Genomic DNA, 25,059 nt, shown 5'->3' with positions numbered 1-25,059 from the left:
AATAAACGCAACACCTAATAGAGTACGGTTAGTGTGTTGTCTACCTTGCAGCAGTCGAAATAATTTGTCGTAAAATGTGGTAGACGCACAGAAAACTGTTGTGTGTGGTAAAAGTGTGTAATAGATGGAGTCATTTTTGTGAAAATAAAATACATATACTCAAACCTTATTTCCTCGGCTTCAACGCCGGCCTTTATGTAGATAAGATAAGCGCTCACTTGTATAACATCATAAATTACATGAAATAGGATACATTTTAATTCTTCATTTTTCTCTTTTCTAAACATTTAAAAAATTGATGGAGCGGGTTTGGTTATTATACAAGGGCGGAAACTAAATTTGCCCTCCACATATAAAATTATGAGGTTGGACAAGGAAAGATTTTATTAGAATAATAAACATAATTTTTGTTTTTCCATAATAAATATATTATTATACCGGGTGGTGACTTGTTCAACGCACCATAGGAATTGCAATAGAAATTTTTTCATTTCTGATTATTGACTTCTCTAATTATTTTAGAGAGAAAGTCTATTTAGGTTTTTTGTAGGGAAAAAAATTACGAATCCATGCATACTATAGCTTTTATTTGTCTGAACTTTGAATCCAAGAAATTGGATAATTCAAAACTGGCGCTTTTAAGAAAATCAGTGGTGCCATGGCAATTTGAGATCAAACATGGCAAATGCAGGCGCTTTTGTTTGATTTCCTAACTCCATGGAATTACGGACTTTATAAACGCGACAGTTTTTAATTTTTAAATTTTTACTGATTCTGAATTTATAAAATACGAAACAAGAGTATGTACGGATTCGTTTATATAATTCGAGGTAAATCTTTCCCTCACGCCTTTGACGCTCCCGACGAAGGCGACGACGGGCGACTTCAGCGCCCCCCAGACTTGGCGTCCAGGGCCTGGGCCCCCCTCGCCCCTCCCCCTCACACGGCCTTGCCTACCTATATGTATCTGTGATAATACCATCACAAATTTTTTTGATTAGGGGAGGGAGCACTTAACGAACTTTATTTTATGTCAATGTGTAGGGTCAACTTAGTCCAGTCAAATTAGCTCCAACAGTATTCTGAACTGGATGTTGGCATTTCACACAACGAAACCAAGTGTATTCTATGTAGTTCACTGCCCGGAAGCTCCCGGAACATATTGCTATACACAAAAAAAACAAGAAAAAATGGAAAAATGCAGTTTTTTTCGCATTTGACTTCCAATTATCTCGTCAACTATTGCTCGAGCTCATAGAAATGAATTTGTTTAGAATTGAATTTTCAGTTGGTACCAGGGCTCGGAATGGACCGGAACGAGCCGGAACGCTGTTCCGGTTGGTAAAAAGTATTACAATATTATTGCATTAATGCGATAAAAATCACATGGAAACGAAAATACGCCCTTCAGATCATACCAGCACACGAAACCCATTAGTATCCACTGGTCTCCACACCAAGGGAAACAATAAAAATGAAACATTTAATTTTTGTTACGTTTTCTCGTTGTTTTAATGTACGTAGTACATGTTTTCTATGTTACCCCCCCCCTCCCCCCTTCCTCCTGATGGGCTGATGCTTGCGTTCCGGCGAAAATTTCCATTCCGAGCACTGGTTGGTACAGAACCGTTCATTTTTAAATGTTATTGTTTTTTCTGGAAAAATACAAAAAAAGTAATCCCAAAAATTAACATTTGTTTTTGTTGATACGCCCTTCTCGATGCTTTGTCCTTCAAACTGGATGACTCCCAGAGCGTTTTCAATATTTTTATGGATGGTGGAACCGTAAAACAACCTATTCCAACAATTGTCTGTTGTCCCGATGAGTTTTGCAAATCGACGGACTGTGGAATTAGTTTAGTGGAAACCCCAGAAATAGAACAAGAAAGTAACTTTATAATAGACCATTGGCACTCTGTTTAATAAAAATCATACCAACTGTATCTGATACAAAAATCTATCCTAAACAAATTCGTTCTCTTCATTTTTTCCGTAAGAGGAATAGTTAACGAGATACCTAATTAAATGCGAAAAAACGACATTTTCCCATTTTTTCTTCGTTTACTTGTGTATAGCAATATGTTCCCGGAGTTTCCAGTCAGCTAGACTGTCATTTACGGATTCAAGGGATTTTTTTGCATACAATACACATGGTTTCGTTGAGTGAAGTGACAACACACTAAACCGGCAGACAGTAATAGATATAAAACTATAAACCATCTCGAGGATCGCTATTAAAACTTTGCTTTGTGACAATTTTCGTACGTAATTGCACAAGTGCATCAAAATGCTCTTTTAACAAATTATGAAGTGTAACTTCAGCGCATTTTCCATAAATTGATCACTACTTCCCCAAAGGCCATACCTATGTGCGCTACGTTTTTCATTACTAGACGCATATATGGTTAAAATTTTAAAGAAATATCTTCATACATAAGGAAGTTGACACTTACTGCGCAGTTGATATTGCGCGTCCTGCGCATGCGCTTATTAATCTGATATTTATAAAATGCAATACGTTTGCTTTTACTATAAGTATCTTTGGTTAAAATTTCAAAGAAATATCTCCATAAAGAAAGTTTGCATTGCGCAGTCTGCGCATGCGCACATCTAATTTTTACTATATGCGATATATTTGCCTTTACTACAAGTATCTGTGATTAAAATTTCAACAAAATATATTAATAAATAAAAAAGTTAACATTGCGCAGCCTGCGCATGCGCAGTTCAATCGTCAAGATTTTCTTTGACTCAGGTGCCAGAGCGATACGCTACCGAATGCAAAAAGAACGAACTAAATATCTTCAAAAACTGTAGGAGTAGTTAAGGCCTCGGACAGACGGACGGACAGAGAAAGTGGCTGTAATAGCGCACCCAACTTCGTTGGAAAATGCGCGAAAAAATTATCAGGATTATTTTGATGCACGAGTGTAATTCGGGGGAATATTTCCCGAATAAACATTACAAACTCACCTTACCTACTTATAAAATTGTTAAGTGTATTCCCATGAAATGTGCAATTATCGCAGGGCTCTTTCGTTTTCTACAATGCAATTACCGCTGTAATTGACCGATAATTGCACACCTCAAATGGGATTTATTATTACATATGAGGCAAATATTCATTCGAAAATTTGCTTACGTTTAGGTTTTCTTTATCCAAGTTAAATGAAGTTAAATTGCTGATTGCAAGATTTATTCCACAAACGGAGAGATAAGTAGGCAAGTAGAGTACGTAGGTATATAAACAAACACGGAGATTACACTTTTTTCGAGAATTCGAAAAGTGGTAAGTTATATCGTTTCTTATGCACCCAAAGACAACGAGTAATACGTAATTGCGAATATGAAGTGATATTTGCTTTGTATGTGTACCTGCAAAGATTATCAGCACTTCGCCTCAGATGTAAATTATGGGGATTTCTTGTGGGACAGCTTTCTAACAAAAAAGTATCAATACTCCTTTCCCTAGACAATTTGCAAAACCATTCCAATAAAAGAAATCTGTAGAAGAACCAACACATTGTTGTATGCGCTAATAGATGGAGCAAAATAGAGGGATAGCAGGTTTTTAAATAAGGGGACATTTGACACAAAACTTAGCGTGCTTTTTCCCCTTAAGATTGACCGTCTGTAGTATATGTTGTCTGTGGCTCTACGATAAGCTCGTAGTTGACGTGCATGTTTTGAATTAAGTGGGTTGGCAGCCGTTTGATGTTGGTAGTAAAAAAACACTAACCAATAATAAAATTTAGAAATTGGCTAATCTTAAGGAGAAGGTTTGTAAAGAGGTAGAGATGGATCGAGTTTGATTTTAACAATATATTTTCGTGAATATCGCGTTGAAATTGTTATGATTTATTAACCGGAAGTCGTTAAAGATTCAATTAAAAAGGAAAAGGAGTTGTTTCTTCATCAGTCTTCTTTGAATAATTGATTTAACTTCATTTCATGCCAGGCAGGAATTATTTTAAACATTTCATTGATAAATTTTCTATAAGAAAGTGGAAGTTAAGGTAGCTCAAAAGACGATAACAACAACTAAATAAATTGAAGGCGTATCTATTAGACAGTAGTTTAACAGAAATAGATTAATTCGAATATCGTCGTAAAAAAAGTAATAATAAATTATAGTACTTCAGAAATCAAACAAAACTGCCGTACTCACATGTATGAACAAGCACTAGTGGGACACAACTCTTGCACTTATTTGAGAGTAATGACTGAATGTACGTCGGTAATTACAAGTGTATTGAAGTTGGGTAGCAAACATAGAATCTTAAATTGCTTGCTTGCAAGTAGATGAAATTTGCACAGCGTGCCTAGTCGTTATTTGTACTCATTATTAGTTTGAGAACTACAGGTAAAAGTTGGAAAATTCTCTAAGGAATTGAAGTTTTATTAGTTTCATCATAAATATAGTTTCCGTATCCCGTCCAGAGAATGGAATTTTCTCTGCATTCTCGCATAATTTCATTTCTTAAGCCAATATCTCTTAAACTAGTTCGATTTCGGGAATAAATCTTATCTTTTTTTATTGATGTTTCTAAAACGGGATGACTTTCCCTAAGACTTCCCAACCGCAACGTCTTTGCTACTCGGCATTTTCTAATTCGTTTTATGTGTTGAGCGAAACCTATTATTTATTGATTAGATGAACAATGAACATGCTTAATAAATTTAGAAGTTTATTGGTTTTTTCTCATTAATGAGGAATCCGCAATCTAATCCAATCCTCCCACTTTCCTCGGTTGTGTGGTATAGGAAATTCCCACCTATTATCTTATCTTATTATGCCATAGATATGACAACGAAGGGTTTATTAATTTAACGGGAAATCGCGAAGGGTATTTAACTTTACGTAATATCAACTGTCTGCCTAAGGTCAAATAGGTGGGGTGATGCCAGTAGCTCGCAGTGGCTTCTATAATATAACGTCCATCGATATCATCCGTCTTTCTCTGATAGAAGTCCAAAAAGATCAATGGCGATAACCTCAAACCGTTTTTGCATCACCGGCCTTCTGGCTTTCTGTTGAAGATATTGTATCGCTCTCCACATCTTTGTTGTACTCGTACATCCCGGGCCAAAAGTAGCGTCGATAGATCTCCCGATAGGTCCTCTGTATCCCATAGTGTCCGAAAGTGGATTGATCTTGATACACCTAAAGGGAGTTCGTCCACGCTCAGACATCACTAACTATGGTTGGAGGATTCCTCATTTCCGCCGTTAGTGTACCGATACAGACATCCATCTCATAACCAGGTATTCACGAGTGATCTACCGGGCATCTTCCTCGCCTCTGACTGGTGGCGAAAAAACATCCAATATTTTTTTAACTCTGGATTCTGTAGCTGTTCTTGGCGAATATCATCAGCTTGTTAGGTCGATTGCAATTTCGTACACCTCATAATTTTCCACTGGGGATTCTGAAAGTGTATCTGCAACTAGTTTGTCTTCCCAGAGTTATACTAGATCTGGATGTCGTATGGTTGGAGTTGAAGAGCCCACTTTGCCAGACCTCCTATGGGTGATGGTCATCAGCCACTTGAGAGGCTGGTGATCTGTAATTCTGACTATGGATGATCCAAACAACTGCCAAGGCTTCTCGCTCCGTAGTAGCGTAGTTTCTTTCTGACGACGTAGGTAAGCAGTCGAATGGCGTATTCGACAACGTGTTACTGGCCACTCTTTCCCTGGACCAGAACGGCCCCTACAGCGTTGTACTCCCGGGAAAGGTTTTTCATAGCTTGCTGAGAGGCCTAGCTACAGCCTCAAAGACTTTGATTAATTCCCGATCCATGAACGTTCTTCGGTTCCGGCATATTTTGTATGACGGCTACCTTTCCTGGGTTCGGGCATATTCTTTTTTCTGAGAAAACATCGAAGTAAGCCGAATAGCATGGGAAGCCGGTTCTGCTCGAGCATGCAGTGCACCGCCTTGTCTGTCGGTGTAGCTGTAAGTGGATGGCAGTGACCATTGCTCTTGATACAGACCTCCTAAGTTTATACTTCATTTTAATTCACGCTAAGACCTGATGATGACGTGAAAAGTCGAAAGCGATAGCCCAGAGAAAATATAACAAATATAACTTTTATCGTCTAATTATTTATTTCATCAACAAAAACTTATAAAAATGGATCAATATATCAAACACACAGACCTCTTCTTCTTCTATTAAAGAAATCTATTGTTCCGGCCGATCATGTGTGCACTAACACTTTTTGGGCACTTCGATGACGATTTCGACCTCTTCAATAACATCAACCCCCAGGAGTTTTTTTGTAGATGATGCATTGGGAAGGAATAACATTGTTACCCGTAGCTGTCCCTTGAGCACTATGAGCACTAAAGCTATCTTTACGGTCTGGCGTGTTCTTTTCCCAGCAACCAGGGTGAAGTCCGTTTTTGGTAAACTGGTGGCCGTGCTGTTCCAATAACCGTTCCATTTCGTGGCTTCCGACGCTGACTCTGGCCCCGGTGTCCAAGTAGACGGTACCATTATGTTTTAGTACGCCCAAGAGAACGACTAAGCGAGAGCAGGCTATGAATTCCATATTCATAGCGCATAGGTCCTTGCATTCACGACGTTCCCGTTCCCGACGGTTTGCCGCAGCCATAGTATCGGTATTCCCCTTGGTAGTTTTGGGTTTTGACACCTCATTTTTCTTCTTTTGACATACGCTGACATAGTGGCCTTGGAAACTGCAAAAGAAAGATCGTTGCTCCTCGTTTGCGGATTGCTTCTTGGTTCCGTTGGAGTTTGTGTCCACCAAAGTCAATTCTGAGGTTCGGGTTTTAACTAAAAATTGTTAGGAATTTTCACTTCAGGGCACGTTTCCTAACGCGGTGATGTAGCAATGTTGTGGGGTAACATTAGGCGGGAACCTTTCGGCCCACTTTGGTGCATCCGTGATGGTCAACATCAATACCACAAAGTATCGCGAAGTTTACATACGAAATGTCTTCTCGCCGGTTGGTGTACAAATACGATGAGACCGGAATATGTAGATCAGAAAATATCTCAGAAAATATCTGCTTTGCTTCTGACAATAGAAACCCTTTAGTTATTATATTAAATGGTTTCTAATTTAAAACAAATGCATTATTTTTAAATTTGTTAATTCCCGAATGAAGGTTATAACCCATACCTACACGTTTCCCAGCTTCATCAATTTGTTTTTTCAACTCCGCCTTAAGTTTCCGATATTGTCGTCTTAATTTTTTCTTCGCTACTGATGGTTTTCTACTTTCTTCTCTCTTACACTTTTCCAAAATTAGGCTTCTTTGATCGTATCTTTTCTTATATCCAACTTTATCCTCAGCTGCTTTCATTATACCAAGCGTCTTGGGGGGTTAATAACAGTTCTGTCTTTCATGGTATTCTAATGAATGGTTGCCAACTGTCGTCCCCTCTCCCATCTCTAGCGAAGTTGTGACAAAGTAGATCTAAAATCTTTGGTATTGGTGTTTCTTTGAGCCAGTCCCTGCTGAGACAGAATTTCGGCGGGGGCGAATTGGAAGGAACATTTTTGCAATAATTAAAATCATCTTTCATGACAAAGAAACGAAAACGTTTCGTTTTTATAAAGAAAATCAGTAGAATTATCAGTGAACTTTTAACTGAAGTATGCACTGAACTTTGCCCTAAAAAAATTGCACCAAATGACGAATGTTCAAGAGGCTAAAACAACCCCAACGAGTCGTCATCTCCAAAATTTTTCTCGGAGATTGCAAGGCGATTTGAAAGCGACAATCCAATGAACAAAACAAAAAGCGGTTTAACAATATGCTCTCAGGGCATCTCAGAGCTATACTAGCGTTAGAGTAGTTCAAGTGCAAGACGACGCCGACGCTCTCATCATGTCTACAGCAGCGGCGTATATGAAGAAGAACACTCCGTGATTGTGGGAGAAGATACCGATCTGCATTTGTTTCCCGCGTTGACTTGTGGATGTTGATCCCTGGGAGTTAAGGGGAAGATCATCGTATGTTAACCTTGGAAGTTTACAGCCACATCTCCTTTTCTACCGTGCTGTGTGATACAACAGGATGTGGCTCAACGCCTGCTCCCTTCAGAAAAGGAAAAACAAAGATTTTCAAGAAGCCACAAAAAAACTTCTGCACCGAGTTACTGTGTCCACCAAGCCAGAATCAACTCGAGAGGAAATATCAGCACCCGTTGTACATGTACAGCTGTGATGATACGAGTTCATTGGACATCGAGAGACACAAGATCTAAAAACGGAGTTAATTACAGTTTAATAAGGGTTCGTTTTCTCCTAATTCTATTGTATTGATTTACATACTTATCTAGCTTTATTTGGCAAAACCACTGTCTCATTTAAATAATTTGCATAATTTAATGGGCAATAATTTTTATCCGTATTTTTTACTACAGGTCCAAATACTGCTTCTTATCTTTCCAATAACTTGAGACATTTATCATTTGTGCGGGATATCCGTGACTAATATAACGAACGATTGTAAAATCCGCCCGCAGTAGCATTTGTAGAGATACCAAATAAATTGCTTAATAATTTCATGCAGGAACAACTTTTTTATTTTGCACAAAATGTAGCAGTTTGAATTGAAATTTTACAAAAAAAAATCAAATACACCAACGCGAATTTTATTTGAAATTTCCAGGTGAAGGCATTCTCCCCGGCAGGACAAAAGGTGTATCCATTTAAATAATAGCATTTTTACGAACTGAATCGCTTTTTTATTCAAATTTCCGGAAATTTACAGGAGCTTCCCTGTGCACCGTCCCTATGCGAGTTGTCTTTATATTTACGACGACAAAATTGCTTATGTTTTCGGGGTTATACTCATACGAAATGTATAAAATGGGATTATGAGATTCGTCAACAGGATGGAGCACGGTAAATCGAATGGACGGCAACCTTTCGATAGAGCTTTAAAAGTCACAGGATCAGTTCCCCTAACGTTAGTATCTCAGTAATCGGATTGACTTTAACTTTGGTTTCTAATCATTATTCAAAACCAATCTACTTACTTTAAGCCGATATCTGCACCAAGTTGTTTTCCAATCGAGATTTTATTACCTGGCATGCTTGCAAACTAGAGTGTACTTTAATTAATTCTACGAGCATCCGTTTTCGTTGATCACCTGCAGTCGAAATTCACTGTAATGGAAACGGTAGCTAAACTATCTAGGTACTTCCTCTAACTTAAATACAAACTCCATTTCACGTTCGCAGACTTTTCGTGTAATTACTTAATAGCTGTATTGAAATGCAAGGTCTGTAACTCTTGCCTAAAGCGAACGAACAAGTTGACTAAAGTAATATTACTACGTAAGTACGCAAAAAGAATTGTAATGTTTCCATCTACTTCTGAAGTCATAACTACTCGTCACAAGACGTACTCATAGTTGTTTGAATTAAAAGAAAATATTAGCAATCAAGCGGGAGGGTATTGGAAAATGTAAATTGATTGTTCTAACGAAATCAATTAAAGTGAGGCTTTCCGTTGATGGATTTCCATTAAAGAAACGGTGCGACGAACGCTTTAATTTTAAAGCCCTCTGCGCAATTAATCCCGCACAAATTACCGTAAATTGAACAACAGGCGGTTTTACTACAATATGAGGGAACATCTTGAGAACAGCCGCTTTAAATCAGCAGTTATTCTAAAGTGCATAGCTTTACCATACAGGTTTATGTTGGTCTAGCAGCATAGCGCCTCGGCGTGGCGTTCCGGATCGCGATTGTTGGGGAAATAATAGTACCCTTGTTTTCGTACAGAAGCGTTCAGTACTTCAAGCTATCAATTGAATAATGGAGTAGTTTTCTGTCATGCAAGAAGATGTCTCTTGCACTCTAAAATCCTGACGTAAGTTTGCCTGATATCCCGAAAATTAAGTTTAGACGTGCCGACAGTAAATCAGCGTGTCGCTCAGAATCCATATACATTTTTTATTGGACCCATTTATAGCGATTTGTAAGGCAGCGTTTCTATATTTCATGTTGCGTTACTAATATAGGACTATATTAATGAATCAATGCTCAGGCCTACACACAAAAAATAAAATGACGTGTTAATGTATCTTCGAAAACCATTAAATATTAAAGCCCTGTTATAAGTCGAATTTATTTCTTTTGCCAACACATTTACGTTTAACTTAATTTGTATGGGATGACTCTACGGCAGCTCACAGCCGAAAAAAAAGCATACAGCCTTATTCAATTTGGGAGTTTGCATGATCCCTCTACTTACATGATCTAATTTATATCTTCAAAAGTTAAACAGTCCCATATCACTTATTTTCTGCTACGTAATGGAAAATTTCTGGAATTTAATTCAAACGTATGTGAAACAACGCGCATATTCACGCTTTTTAAAACATTTCAAACAAATCCCTCTCTTATTTCATATAGAATGTAATTATAACGGAAAATTGTTGCGGTTAGGTAATTCTTTGATCTACCGATCAGTAGAGCAATTCAAAATATTGCAAACGAATAACAACGGGTCGCTAATCGCTATCGAGGATAACATGGAGAACACCGAACTTTTATGATAACAATATTTAGTAAGACTTTCAATAAATAGTTCAAAATTGCTCAATTACCATCCACAAAAAAAACAATAATAAGAGACTATAATAGATCTTTTTTTATCGTTATCTAACATGTATACTGATGAAATGACATTGATGTGTTCCAGCTTAAGATCTCGATTCAGAAATCTTTCCCTAACGTAGAAGTGACGAAGCTCTAATGTTTCGATTTTCGATGATACGTTGAATTTTGGATAACTTCGTCGTTTATTTTTTCGGGTCCTTTTCGCCTGTGTAGTCGGCATCACTGTAGACTGTAGAATTTCTTCATGCCTTTTAGTTGCCTGGAATTCCAGTTGCAACTATGAACTCATCAATTTTTGCCTTGTTGCTACCTACAACCAAACCATCATTGTCGTAGATTGCAATATATAGACAATTCTTTTTTTTTGCGGTAGAACAGACACGAATCAGCATTACTATTCTTGAAACTCGTTTTTGTGACGAAGGCAACGAAACGCTTGTTCCAACAATGTAGTGCTTGAATAGTGTCATACCTTGCAGGTCTGAATCCTTTGGCTACCAGTCGCCCCTTGAAGGGAATTCTCCCAACTATATTCAATTTTCTGACGTAAAACCTATCGATTCTTCAAGACTTGTACATCATTTGGACGATCAACTAATACCCAAGTTCCATTCTCTTTCAGAGCTTTCAAATCTTCATGAAGATTCCTTTTTTGTAGCTTGACTGCAATGATTCATAATACGTTGTTAGATCTTTGTCGTTACTGATAGCAAATCCAGCCATATACACGTATCCTCACTGGTCGTCCATTTTGCTTTCTTCCTTGTACGTTTTACATCGTTTCTCTACTAATGCTTCTTCGTCTGGCATTTGACTTCCTCCGGAACTAAGACGGTGTGTCAAGACACTCTTTCGCCCAATGGCCTTTTTGATTACATTGATAACAAGCAAATTCCTGTTTCGCACGATCAGTATCATTCTTGCATTTTTCACTATTTTGCCTTAGACCGCTTTTACGCGGCGATGTATTTGCCCAGACCCCGGTATCTCGGGTACACCTGAAACATTGCATCTTATTGAGCCGTTCACACACGCATACTTCCCACATACACAGTATCGGCGAGTAAATTTCGGTCTCTCCATAGTCCTTTTTTTTTCTCTTATTACACTAAATCATTGCGCGTTAACTATTATGTATTGTCCTGTAATTGGAAGGTCTGTTCTGTTGGGCAATAAATCTCTATTATTATTATTATTATTATTTAGGATTTTTGGGGGACTGATGGGCTGTTGGTTCATTGGAGCTGTTTACACGAGGAGACTTTTCATTAGCTCGCCGGTATTCCTCCTATTTTACTTTATTGCGTTTTTCCAATGCGGTATATTTGGTTCCTATCAAATTTTATTTTGATCTTAAGTCCCATACTTCTTAAGATCATTTTCTGTTTCCTTCACTCTTTTGGAATATCAATTTGGTTTATTTTAGTTGAATTTGTATCTCAGCGTTTGGTTTTCCTCTTAGAAATTTGTTTGATGCGAAATTTATTGTTTTAATGATCTCGGTTTTGTAAATTATTCAATTTTGATGAGGTGTAAGACACATCTGGTCAAGTTTGCGTACTTAATAACAGATTCTAACGGGTCGTTTGCGATAAGAAGGGTTCTCATCAGACTAAATTAATGCACATCTGCTGCTGTCAACGAAGACGCGGGTTTTTCGAGAAATTGTGCGAGTAATGTCAGTGGGTTCGATTGTGATTTGCGGTTGATTTGAAAATTCGTAAACAATGAGATTATTTTATGGTGGAAGTGGTCTTTCTCTAAATTCTGGAGACAGCGAAAAAACGAGGCTGTTTCTACCATCCAAACGGCCTCCGAAAATTGGTTCATCTTTTTTATCCAACCAGTCCTGTTTGTCATCTAATTCTGTGTTATATAGCAAAAAGAACCTGTCAGCGTTTGTGTGAGTTCAGTGCGCTTAGTATCGCAAATTTTGTATTTGGATTGTTAAGAAAAAAACTGTAAGTAATTTTGCGATTTCTTATTTTATTTGTCGACGGCATGCGTTCGGAGTAATGTATCCAAACAAGCTTGGTAAGTGTTTGAGATCTTGGATCGATCTCCGACTTCGAACGAAGGACCAGGTTGTTTCGTAACCAACGATAATAATTTTATTAAATTTCAAAAACAAGCATAATTAAATTAAAGTGAGTATAAAGTTTGAATTTATCATCTTAAGATTACCGGTTTACATTATTTGCTGAACGACCGATTCCGGCGCGGTTCAGAATGCGACTTTTTCAAACTGCCCTAAATTAATATTCTCGAAAACCCCATGTAATGTGGCCATGTGTTTATGGTCCACCTGGTCACGCATTCGGAAACGTAAGTTGTGAAGTTAGGGTGACAAGGCGGTGGTTTTCTTTGAGACCGAAACTAAATATTAAGATAGCACGAAAAAACATATGGACAACATAAATTAAATATCAAAGTTTCTTAAAATTACTTAATTATTCAACAGTAAGCTTTTATTTCTTTCAGGGATTTTGTTTTAATTTGGTTACTTTGTGGTTTAGAATACATTTTAGTCATTGTCAATCAATGAATTGTGTGTTTATTCGAATCCAAAGTGCGATCCAGATATTGTTTTCATGTCAGATTTTTTTCTTTCAATCAAAATGCGTGTAATAAATTCTTTGGAATTTTGGAATTTGATTGAAGCTAGTCAGTTTCCCAAATTGTTAATTTAAATCAATATTGGGATTTTTCTTTATAGCAGATGCCGGCTATGTACGAGGATCGATTATAAAAATTCTGCGTTTTAATTTTGTTTGTTTCAGCTACCTAAACAGGTATTTTTTGGGTGGTGTAGTGACCGCACGAGGTAGGTATACAATTTCCAGGTATGGAATTTGAAAAATGATTAGTTACGTATTTTGTGACCTTTTGTGAACTCCCCTAGTGGTGAAATACTTTCTAAATCCACCAATAAGGCACCACTGAATTTTTACCTTTGTTCCATACCTAGATGGGAGATTAATTAGTTATATCACGTGAACTCCAAACTTTGACAATTTCAAATCGTGCTTTATCTGGCGACTTCAGCCAGATTTGGTTTACCAAATTCTTTGGCCATATTTTATTCGTGATTAGCACAAATATTTTGTGCTCATTGAAGTTGCTTCAAGTAAGCGGAGTAGCTATTCTGTGTTTGCTGGTATTGCCGATAGGAAAGGAATCGCTTTCTATATAACTGGACCAACTTCATGGAAACCAGCGACTACATGCTTTAAGCATTGATTGTGTCCACGTCAACCGTACCCTGTGGGAATGCAGTTGCATACTAACTTATCGATTAATGATCACAGAAAGCCGATAACATAACAAATTTATTTACTGTCAAACAGGTCAGTTTCGTAAGGGGTTCACTACGGGTTAAATTTCTGTAGCTATTTGTGGATGTTTGTAAATTATTCTACGTGATCGGCAAAATGGTGAGAGAACTTAAGCACGTTAACTTTTAAGTACGGTTTGAATTTCAGCGTGAGGTATTATCAGTTCATATTGGCCAGTCAGGTGTACAAATAGGAAATGCTTGTTGGGAGCTGTACTGCTTGGAGCACGGTATTGGACCTAACGGTGAGCTGTGTCGTTCGGAAAACGGCTGCGTTGGAGATGACGATAGTTTCAACACATTCTTCAGTGAGAGCGATACAGGAAAACGAGTGCCAAGGGGAGTTTTCGCAGATTTAGAACCCACTGTAATTGACGAGGTACGTACCGGTACCTACAGGCAGCTGTTTCATCCGGACCAATTAATCTCCGGAAAAGAAGACGCGGCAAACAACTATGCCCGTGGACACTACACCGTTGGTAGGGACATCGTGGATAAAGTTTTAGACCGAATTCGAAAACTAGTGGATCAATGCAACGGTCTGCAAGGTTTCCTAATATTTCATTCGTTCGGTGGAGGAACCGGATCCGGTTTTACTTCTTTGCTCATGGAAAGACTGTCCGATGAATACGGCAAGCGCTCAAAATTAGAGCTCGCAATTTACCCAGCCCCACAGATATCCACCGCAGTGGTCGAACCGTATAATTCGGTTTTGACAACACACTCGACTTTGGAACATTCTGATTGCGCATTTATGATTGATAACGAGGCCGTCTACGATATTTGCCGAAAAAATTTGGACATCGATAGACCCACCTACACAAATCTGAACAGGATAATAAGCCAGGTCGTCTCTTCAATTACGGCGTCTCTCAGGTTCGAAGGAGCCTTAAATGTAGATTTGACTGAATTTCAGACGAATCTCGTACCGTATCCGCGAATTCATTTCCCGTTGGTTACGTATGCGCCAGTTACTACCGCGGAGAAGGCGTACCACGAGCAATTGACTGTAAAGCAAATTACTTACGCGTGCTTTGAGCCGTGCAACCAAATGGTCAAGTGCGATCCTCGACACGGTAGATACATGGCTTGCTGTATGCTGTATCGTGGGGACGTTGTACCTAAAGATGTTAATGCAGCTATAAGCATTATTAAAGGTAAACGTGCCATACAATTTGTCGAATGGTGTCCTACAGGTTTTAAAGTCGGCATCAACTATCAACCCCCTACTGTTGTACCAGGGGGAGATTTGGCCAAGGTACAGCGCGCCCTGTGCATGATAGCAAATACTACTGCGATATCAGAGGCTTGGTCACGGCTTGACTACAAATTCGACGTGATGTTCTCAAAAAGGGCCTTTGTACATTGGTACATGAATGAAGGTATGGAGGAGGGCGAGTTTAACGAAGCACGAGAAGACGTAGCGGGCTTGGAACACGATTATGATGAAGTTGGTATGAGTGGGGACCTACATAATGTTGGAGAGGAGCATTGAATGTAAATTAATTTTAAATTGTACCAAGTACAAACGTAATTAAACCTAAATTAGTATCTACAATTCCTCGTATTATTGAGTAATTCACGTAATAATTTGCGAACCTATTACGAGATCGTAATGCTGTCCGGCCATTTATAAGAATTCCTCCACCCCCTGTGTCTCACTTATCAAAAGGTATGTATACTTCGTAGAACTAAAAACTCATATCCTTCATGCTTCATAGTATCATGTGTTATATTATGAGAGTACCCTTCATGAAAGATCTCAGAGAAAGTAATGGCGACAAATGTCTTCAACCGACACTTATTATTTTACCCTTTCTGATTTAAATTTCAATTCGCCAAAAATATTAGATCTTTGAACCAAACGGTGAAATCCGGCGGAACGGAACGGTACGGTAGTCTCGAGCGCCACCAGGAGTTGTCTCATTGCCCCTGGTCAAGGTATGTGGTTTCAAAACGGTGCGGTCACCCAAGTAACAACTATCGATCACTAGCGAAACCCTACAACAAAATTACGGCACACGAAACGGTAACAATTTTTCAAGCGGTAACGAAAGCAAAATTAACTGTGGGTATCTACTGGGAAAGCAGCATTAAGGAAAGTAGATACTCCCCTTATAATCAACGGAAATTAAAATTGGTAAATTAAACTTGCCATAAAATTGCATAAATTTCAATGGCCAGCGTTGAACATATCAAAAAAGGATCGCCTTTAAATCACGCTCGTACCTTTTATCGAATTTCACAAATGCGGAAAGGCAACGGTGGACTTCCCAAGAAGCACGGCGAACCCGCATCATAACGCTGAAAATTAAAATCTCTAATTAATTGCTCGGTTCCCTGAAATCTAAACTGTTTAAGTAATAATTCAGCGCGCTTCCAATGACACTAAACCCAGTCTAATCAGACGCCGTTTGCTGCAACACATTTAATTAGCGACCGATAATTATGTTTACTTAATTGGATGGATTAAAATTCCAAAATTCGGTAGTTCAGTTAACAACTATTGATACTCTCGGCTCCAACGAGAGGTCTAGTTATCTACGTACGTATACGTACGTACGCTGCACTGAACAAAAATATCTCCAATGTCGCATCACACCGGACGTCACGAACCAACAAATAGAATTGTGATTCCACTTTTGAGTAATGTTTCGAGTAAAATTGTTTAATGTTCTTTAATAAATGACGATTGACTTTTTGTTACTATTTGTGGCATAATCGCATAGACTGCACATAAATTCCTTGAATGTGGCGTGTTTTAAGATACTCCGTTTTAAGTTACGCTTATCGTGAGTAGCGTAATTACACCGATCACAATTCAAATTTTTGAGAAGGTTGTGTGTTAAAAGGTGACGTTTAAGCGAACGTTATTAATTGTAGCGTAATTACACTGATTGCAGTTCAAGTCTTTCAAAACGGATACTATATTAAAAATGACGATCGTATGTATATATCTTATTTTTTGTTATGTAATTGCACTGTTCATAATTAAAGACTTTGGAAATGATATGCGTTAGAGGTTAGACGATGATTCCTCAATGTTGGTTGCATAATTGCAGTGGTTACGATTTCAACGTTTGGAGAGATTCTACTAGGATGACTTTCTAACGACAGCTTATTTGTGTTTGAGTAAGTGACGTGTGACTAAAGAAACGCTATCACAATGGCGTCTTCTCCCAACAGTATTTATTGTAATGTGGCCCCACCAGAGCTTTCACGATTTGGAATCGTTTAACAAGATGTTCCTTAAAAGAATGTGAATTAAAACTAACTTTAGCTTTTAAAAAATCGGTATAAGGAATAAATTATGTCTATTAATTTTGATTACTATTCAATTTGCACTTTAATGTATGTTTGTTGAAGGCTGACTACTACAAATTCGAAATTGTATACAATTGTGCTGGAAATGAGGAGAAAAATTAGAAATCTCACACCCTCACATTTTGTTAGATTAAATGAGAATCTTACAAAATGCTAACGTGCAAGTTCTCGCGAATCACCCTTGCTCTTAACAAGCTGTGAAAGGTTCGCATGTTTTGACAACTTAAATTCAATGACAAATAATTGACATCCGGACGCATAATTCCGAACGTCTTACCTTTTAATTAATCCCATGAACAATGCAACATTTAGATGTCTGTATTAATTATTTCTGTCCTTGAACCACGCCCCATCGCCATGTACCTATACGCGTATTAGAATACAACTGAAACGTTCATATTATAATTATGAAGGCTGTTTGGAAATATATCTCTAATTTAATTAAATTAATTGAAAAGAATTTACCTTGTAGTGAAGTATTGCGATAGTGTGTTCACACTAAATATAATTAACAAGTGCTTCTAAACTGCACATTTCAACATCTTGTGGCAGCATGCTGTTGAAGAGAAAAAATAGACAACCGAGTAAAAGAAGATGACACCGATATCCGCCTTTAAGTTTGGAGAAATGGTCTATGGATGTATCGATTATTATCAACAATTAAAATGTATATAATCAATATATCGATTACAGCGGTTGACTTCATTTATTGATAATTATTTGCAGCTATAATTGTTAGTGCAAAGGTTTGACATCTGTTCTTAACTGAAGATTTTCAAACAATATCTACCTTTTACATCGCGCTCATTATTTTGTGCCTTAGTAGTAGACTCGACTTCTGCCAACAGTGACAAATTTATCGTTGTTCTTAACGTCTTAACGGTTTTACTACGACGGCGATGAGGGTATATTGTCCAATTTCCAGTCTCTGATTCAAATCTAGCAGAGGATTGTATGGCAATTAAAATCGTAAGACGCGTTATGTAGTGGAAAATCCGAAGTCTGTAATCTACGAGTACAACAAATGCGCGAGTAAAATAAGAAAACCTGGCTAACATAGCTTCCACTAAAGGAAATAGAGAAAACAACGTCGGTAGTCCAACAAAATAAAGGATGGTAAAGCCTAACTAAGAACGAACTTTATACTAAACCGAATTTTTCAAACGATTAACCCCAAATTCAGACGCGAGTCGAATATCTAAGCAGATGACATTGACAAGAGAGTTTTGATGCAGTGTGGTAGACATACTGAATCTTAAAGTGCGAAAAGCTCGGTAGGTAGATCGACTGCGGTATTCTGAAATAGGGCAATTTATAGAGTTATACTAATGCTAGTGCGATTAAAGCATTCCTAGTTTTTATAGGATCTCGTTCGTTTAAACTAATAATTAGCTTTCGTGCAAAGTGTAGGCAACTTTAATAAAAATGCTCTTTAAAAGAATCAAATCGAAAAAGTAATATTGCATCCGTTTCATATCACATAGAAATGAATTTGTTTCCGTTTTATGGAATTTGAAGAGGCGCAAATCCTCCGGATAACCTTACGTCACATACAGTCAAAGGCTAAACGACTCTTTATTTTATAACTGAACCTTCGTAAGCTCCAATATGATAAAGTTCTTCCAGAACACCGCTTGTCAAACATTCAATTATCTAAACGTGCTGAGAATTAATACCAAACCTCTTCTTATGTATACACGTGCTTGATTATTTTATTACAGGCAATATAAGAATACGCGAAGGTAATAACTGGGAAGATATTTCATATTTAAATTTCAACAATCAAGACAAAACTTTGCAAAAGCTGGAGACGTTTCAGAAACAAGAAACTTAATTAGGGGATGTTTAAGCGCAACTAAATTACGTAATGCTACTCTTTCCTGTCTCTTTTTGAATTTTTCCATTTGTTAGCTCTAAGCTTATTACTACGTTCCCTTAATATAAAGAAGCTATTACACCCAAAAGTGATGTCATGGCCTATGAAGTTAACGGCGGCTTCTGCCACTAACTACTTTAAGTTATCAACGTAATATCGTCAGGCGGGACATAATAGTATATTACGCACCGAGTGCGAAAGTAGGTTATTTTTCGAAGAATTTTAATCACCCGAGGCGCACAGCGCCGAGGGTGATTATATTCTAAGAAAAATAACCTTTCGTCGAGGTTCGTATACGATTTTATTCACGATCATCATTATAATCATTCCATTATCAAAAATAAAATAATTCACTAAATTTATACGTTTTATATTCATCTTATGCGCCATCTACAATATTATTGCCCTACATAAAATGTTGTCGGTAATACAGATTTGGAAATTTACCTAATTAATATTCATATTAATTTAACATGCATGTTAAAAAATGGCCCATACTAAAGAATTTCAATGTACATCCCCTCAAATAAGGAAAATTGAGTGTAGTAAAAAATTTACTCCCCGAATGAATTTTTGAAGAGAATGAACAATGGTGGGCAGGAAAGGGTATAGGTGTAAAACTTCATGTTTTACTTGCTTATTTTAAACAGGTAAAGGTAAAGAAATCATCCACATTATGAACGACCAAATAATGTTGTGATCCACATTCAAACCTAATGCCTAATGACCATGTCAGTTTTATTATTCTAAAATGTACCTACAGCGATCTTTTATGATTACAGATTTAGACTGGTGACGTTGCATTTCGCATAAATACAAACACGCATAACTCCCATTTCGCATAAATGAATTTTCATTTACAGGCATGTGACATAATTTAAACGACGCATAAAAAAAAACTACGCATAACTGGCAATACGCATAACTCCCATTTTGCATAAATAAGATTCTCGTAACTGGCATTTCGCATAAATTAAAGATGCATAAAAAAAACTGCGCATAACTCCCATTTCGCATAAATGAAAGATACATAAAAAAAAGTACGCATAACTCCCATTTCGCATAAATATCCGTAACTGGCATTTCGCATAAATTAAAGACGCATAAAAAAAAGTGTCCATAACTCCCATTTCGCATAAAAACAGGTATCCGACCGACGGCGGCGGTGGCCGACCGACCATTTCGGCTACTCTGAATGTAACGTCTGTAAAAATCATCTGAATTAGAAACACAAAGCGTGTCTGTTTATTGGTTTATTCTTTGATGCAAACTAATGAAAGTATTCGTTTATTCAAAGACTACCTACTCCATGATTACTGTTGATAATTTCCCGTGCAAATTTTACTACTTTTATTCTTTAACGAAGTCAAGTGTAAAAGGTTTAAGAGCGTTAAGGCGGCCCCACATTACATGGCAAGTGGGTCATACACATTATATGTCGAACTTCCCTATACTTCATACAGTATCATGGCGAATGTCCTTTGAAGTGGGTCCGTTTACCGACTGCTGGGCGAACGTTGACAAACGCGAACGTTGGCAATGTGCGACTCATACACATTTATGGCAAACTCGACGCATCACCAACATTCGTCTAGTTTGCCATGTAATGTGAGGCCGCCTTTATACAGTTTGTTTCAAATTAAGTCGGCACTATTGTTAATTTTCTAATGGCCGTTTGCACCGACAAATTTAAGCGGGACTTAGCTTAAAATCCATGACAACCATTGTCTCAATAATCGTTGCCATGGATTTTTTGTCTGTGCAAACGGGCATTAGCTGTAGAGTTAGACACACGGTTAACTTATCAACGGGCATTAGCTGTAGAGTTAGACACACGGTTAACTTATCAAAATTGTATACTTTATCATTTTCTTAAAGTATCCAAATATGTAATTAAAAAAAAACAAATCTCGCATTTTCCAGATCATTACAAAAATGTGACTATAATATTTTCAACCGTATAATCGTATTTTAACTACCTAGTTTTAATAGGGCGGCAATAAATCGATTGTCTCTAGCCAACTATAGTCAGGTCGGGTACAATTGAGTAGGTATAAATAAACAGTGCATCATGGTACAAGTTAAGTAATTGTCGTATTTAATTATCATGCTAGCAATATTTTCACATGCTAAATACGCCGATATGGTATTCATTTACGGTTTCTGAAATGGGAGTGCCAATGGGAGCCATTGCCGAGTATCCCCATAAATTTCGAAATCGATGCACTCTGCAATTGCACTCTAATTTGACTATAGTTGGCTAAAGACAATAGATTTATATACATAGGTATAGCGGCCCTATTAAAACTAGATAGTTAAAATAAAATAATAATTGTTGCTATATCTTGGAAGAGGTTGAGAATAAAAATATAGTTTATTAGCGTTTTTGTCTTCAAATAATCTCTACTTCAATTTCCAAAAATATTACCCCTGCATATGCCCGGAAACAGCGAATGCTCGGACATAATTCGAAAATTGGGAAACTAAAAATGTAATTTCCAAAAATACGCTATGAGTTGTGATTATTCAGTATCTGGTATTACGCCCTCTAGGTATAATTGAATCTTGCGTGCGCTTCTGCATGATGTTGATTAAGTACAGAAGTAGTCTAACTCTAAGTAACATTATTCCACTCTTCTTGAAGCACAATGCAAAGTTCTTGTGGTGAATCGAGAGACTGGTCGACTACGACTCGTACGCATTTGTCAAACATCTCCCAAGCATGCTTTATCAGATTTATCCCCGACGAACATGCTAACCATAATACATAATTTTTGTGAAAATATCTATAATTTATAGTAAGAACTGAGTGGTACAGTATAATTGCCTAGTTTATCGAACAACAATGAAATTACACAGTACGTACGCATGTGAAGCAATGTGACCTATGTCACTCCTATGTGACTTATAGGCTGACTTGCTATTATTTATTAATTAAGAAGATAAAATCGAGGATAAAATACTTAGTAGGTAGGTACTGGAAAAAGAGCAATAAATGAAATTGTTTGGTAACTACCAAGGTTATTTTATTTCAAAGGTTACCTGGTAACTATGTGGGCGGAAGCGGGAGGGACGGAATGTATACGTCATCGAGAATTCAGACATTGACGTTCAACGTTGTTTGTAGTCGCGCGGGCGCTTATTTTTCTTGAGTTATAGTTTATTTGTTTAAAATTTGTTGAATTTTGAAGTGCATAAGGACATATATTAGCTGTAGATACCTATTTGGTGCAATATAAAGACATTTAGTTTGTGAATTTTGTGGGTTTTCATAGCCCTGATTGAAAGGTTAGTTCATCAATTAGGTATATGCACTTTTGTATGTTATAATTAAGTATTTTTTTAGATGAGTGGCGGTAACACTAAAATTCCTCATCCTGGTGTAAATAAAATCTCGGTTTTTACGTTTCCCAAGGACCCTACCGTTCTTAAAGAATGGGTAAGAAAATGTTTCACATCCGGCAGTAAACTAAAATGTGCTGCGCCCTCATTGGTCAAAACGGCCAACCGATGAAAGCGTAGCGTCCCTGGCCGCAAACGTTTAAAAGCAGAGCCACGAACTCTGCAAAGTGCAACGCAATTTCTGCTTCGACTGCACTTCAAGAAACAAAAAGCTCTCCACCTGCAGAACCAGGTCGCCTTGCCAGCTCGACCTCGCGCCACACTCCATCAGTCAGAAGACCTGCATCTGGGCTCACCCCAACGACAGAGCTCGCCGTGTGCACCTCGGTTACCATTTTGTACATACTATAAATATACATATTCCATAAAACGCAACAACATTTTATTTGGCGTCATCTGCTAAAGAATGTTTAGAGTTTTAATTCCGAAAGGCTAGTTATTGGTACATAGGGGTGGTTCCTATTTTGTAGAACGCGGAATTTTATCCATTCCACCTCTAAAATTAATTTGATTACATTTTCACAAGTCCTCGTGCAATGTAAAACAACTTACGCACCACACTCATTTTTGCAATACTTTGATTGCTTTCAAAGGTGGAAGTCGATAAACTTCCAAGATTTCCAATATAAGATCCACCCGTATATACATATAAATCCAAAAATATACTGCAAAATCTAAATGTTTTACCCCTTTTATTAGCATTGTAACCTATGAGCAATTTTAAATGTGTATTCTAGATTACGTTTTCCCGCCTTCAAAATGCAAGCATTCTATTGGTTTAGAGTTACCAGACAACCTTTCTAATAAAACATCCTTGGGTAACTACCCCTTTCGAGCGCAGCCTGCTTTTAATACCAATTAGATAATATTCAACCAAAAAGGCTATCTTAAAAGTTTGATGCAATTTGACCAACCATGGAAAATTTCTTCAGAAAAACTTTTTGCAAAATTCATTATGAAAAATCTATTAACCTATGCGGTTGCATACAACAAAACTTTAGAGTTTTTCTAATTGCTTTTCACCAAGTGAGTACCATCCTAGGTACCATCCGTCTACTTAAAGAGAGAATATAATAACCTATTCTGTTCCATATAACCATGAATAAATAACTTTAGAGTTCTTTCTCCAAAGTCCTCTATGCCGATAAAGTAGAAATCTAGAAATTTAAAATGTCAATTTAATGTTCAATACTTCTGATTTAAGCTTATTTTTGCCCCTGTACTATAGGGAATGATGTAAAGTGTATTTATATTTTCTTTTTTACTCTTCCATCATACTACTTATTAGTTTATGATCCGCACTAAATAGATAATTTCGTTGAATTTTTAGGCACTAGTGCGCGAAAGTAGATAGTCAATTGTAAACTTGACGTTCCCGACGCTCGTGTTTTATTGGGAAAACGCGATTTAAAACGAAGGAGTGCAAAAAATACTATTAACTATCTAGTTTTAATAGGGCCGCTGTAAATCAATTGTCTTTAGCCAACTATAGTCAGATTAGGGTGCAATTGCAGAGTGCATCGATTTCGAAATCTATGGGGATACTCGGCAATGGCTCCCATTGGCATTTCCATTTCAGAAACCGTAAATGAATACCATATCGGCGTATTTAGCATGTGAAAATATTGCTAGCATGATAATTAAATACGACAATTACTTAACTTTAAACTTGTACCATGATGCACTATTTATTAATTATACTCAATTGTTACCCCGATTTGACTATAGTTGGCTGGAGGCAATCGATTTATAGCCGCCCTATTAAAACTAGGTAGTTAAAATACATACGGTTGAGAATATTATTGTCACATTTTTGTAATGATCTGGAAAATGCGAAAATTGTTTGTTTAATTACATATTTGGATACAGTAAGAAAATGGTAAAGTATACAATTTTGATAAGTTAACCGTGTTTCTAACTACACAACTAAGAAAATTAACAATAATGCCGACTTAACCCATTTGAAACAGTCTGTATAACGCTCTTAAACCTCTTACACTTGACTGTTAAATAATAAAAGTAGTAAAATTTGCACGGGAAGTTATCAACAGTAATCATGGACTAGTCTTTGAATAAACGAATACTTTCATTAGTTTGCATCAAAGAATAAACAGACACGGTTTGTGTTTCTAATTCAGATGATTTTTAAGCAAACGTCAACGTCCAGAGTAGCCGAAATGGTCGGTCGACCACCGCCGCCGTTGGTCGGATACCTGTTTTTATGCGAAATGGGAGTTATGGACACTTTTTTTTATGCATCTTTCATTTATGCGAAATGGGAGTTATGCACAGTTTTTTTTATGCGAAATGCCAGTTACGGATATTTATGCGAAATGGGAGTTATGCGCACTTTTTTTTATGCATCTTTCATTTATGCGAAATGGGAGTTAGCACACTTTTTTTTATGCATCTTTAATTTATGCGAAATGCCAGTTACGAGAAACTTATTTATGCAAAATGGGAGTTATGCGTAATGCCAGTTATGCGTAGTTTTTTTTATGCGAAATTTATT

At 37.2% G+C, this 25,059-nt stretch overlaps 1 protein-coding gene across 1 annotated transcript; it reads left to right on the top strand.

Moving 5' to 3' along the window:
- Positions 1 to 13,916: 13,916 nt before the first annotated feature.
- On the top strand, positions 13,917 to 15,489 carry LOC116176878 (tubulin alpha chain-like). The gene is made up of 2 exons (XM_031495691.1): positions 13,917 to 14,045; positions 14,094 to 15,489. Exons 1-2 carry the CDS (start codon positions 14,043 to 14,045, stop codon positions 15,438 to 15,440), a joined length of 1,350 nt encoding a protein of 449 aa, XP_031351551.1. The 5' UTR covers positions 13,917 to 14,042; the 3' UTR covers positions 15,441 to 15,489.
- Positions 15,490 to 25,059: the final 9,570 nt, after the last annotated feature.

The sequence above is a fragment of the Photinus pyralis genome, unplaced genomic scaffold, assembly GCF_008802855.1.
Source record: "Photinus pyralis isolate 1611_PpyrPB1 unplaced genomic scaffold, Ppyr1.3 Ppyr1.4_LG7, whole genome shotgun sequence".
NCBI lineage: Eukaryota > Metazoa > Arthropoda > Insecta > Coleoptera > Lampyridae > Photinus > Photinus pyralis.
Note: the sequence above shows the minus strand (reverse complement) of the source record. Positions and strands in the feature narration are given on the sequence as shown.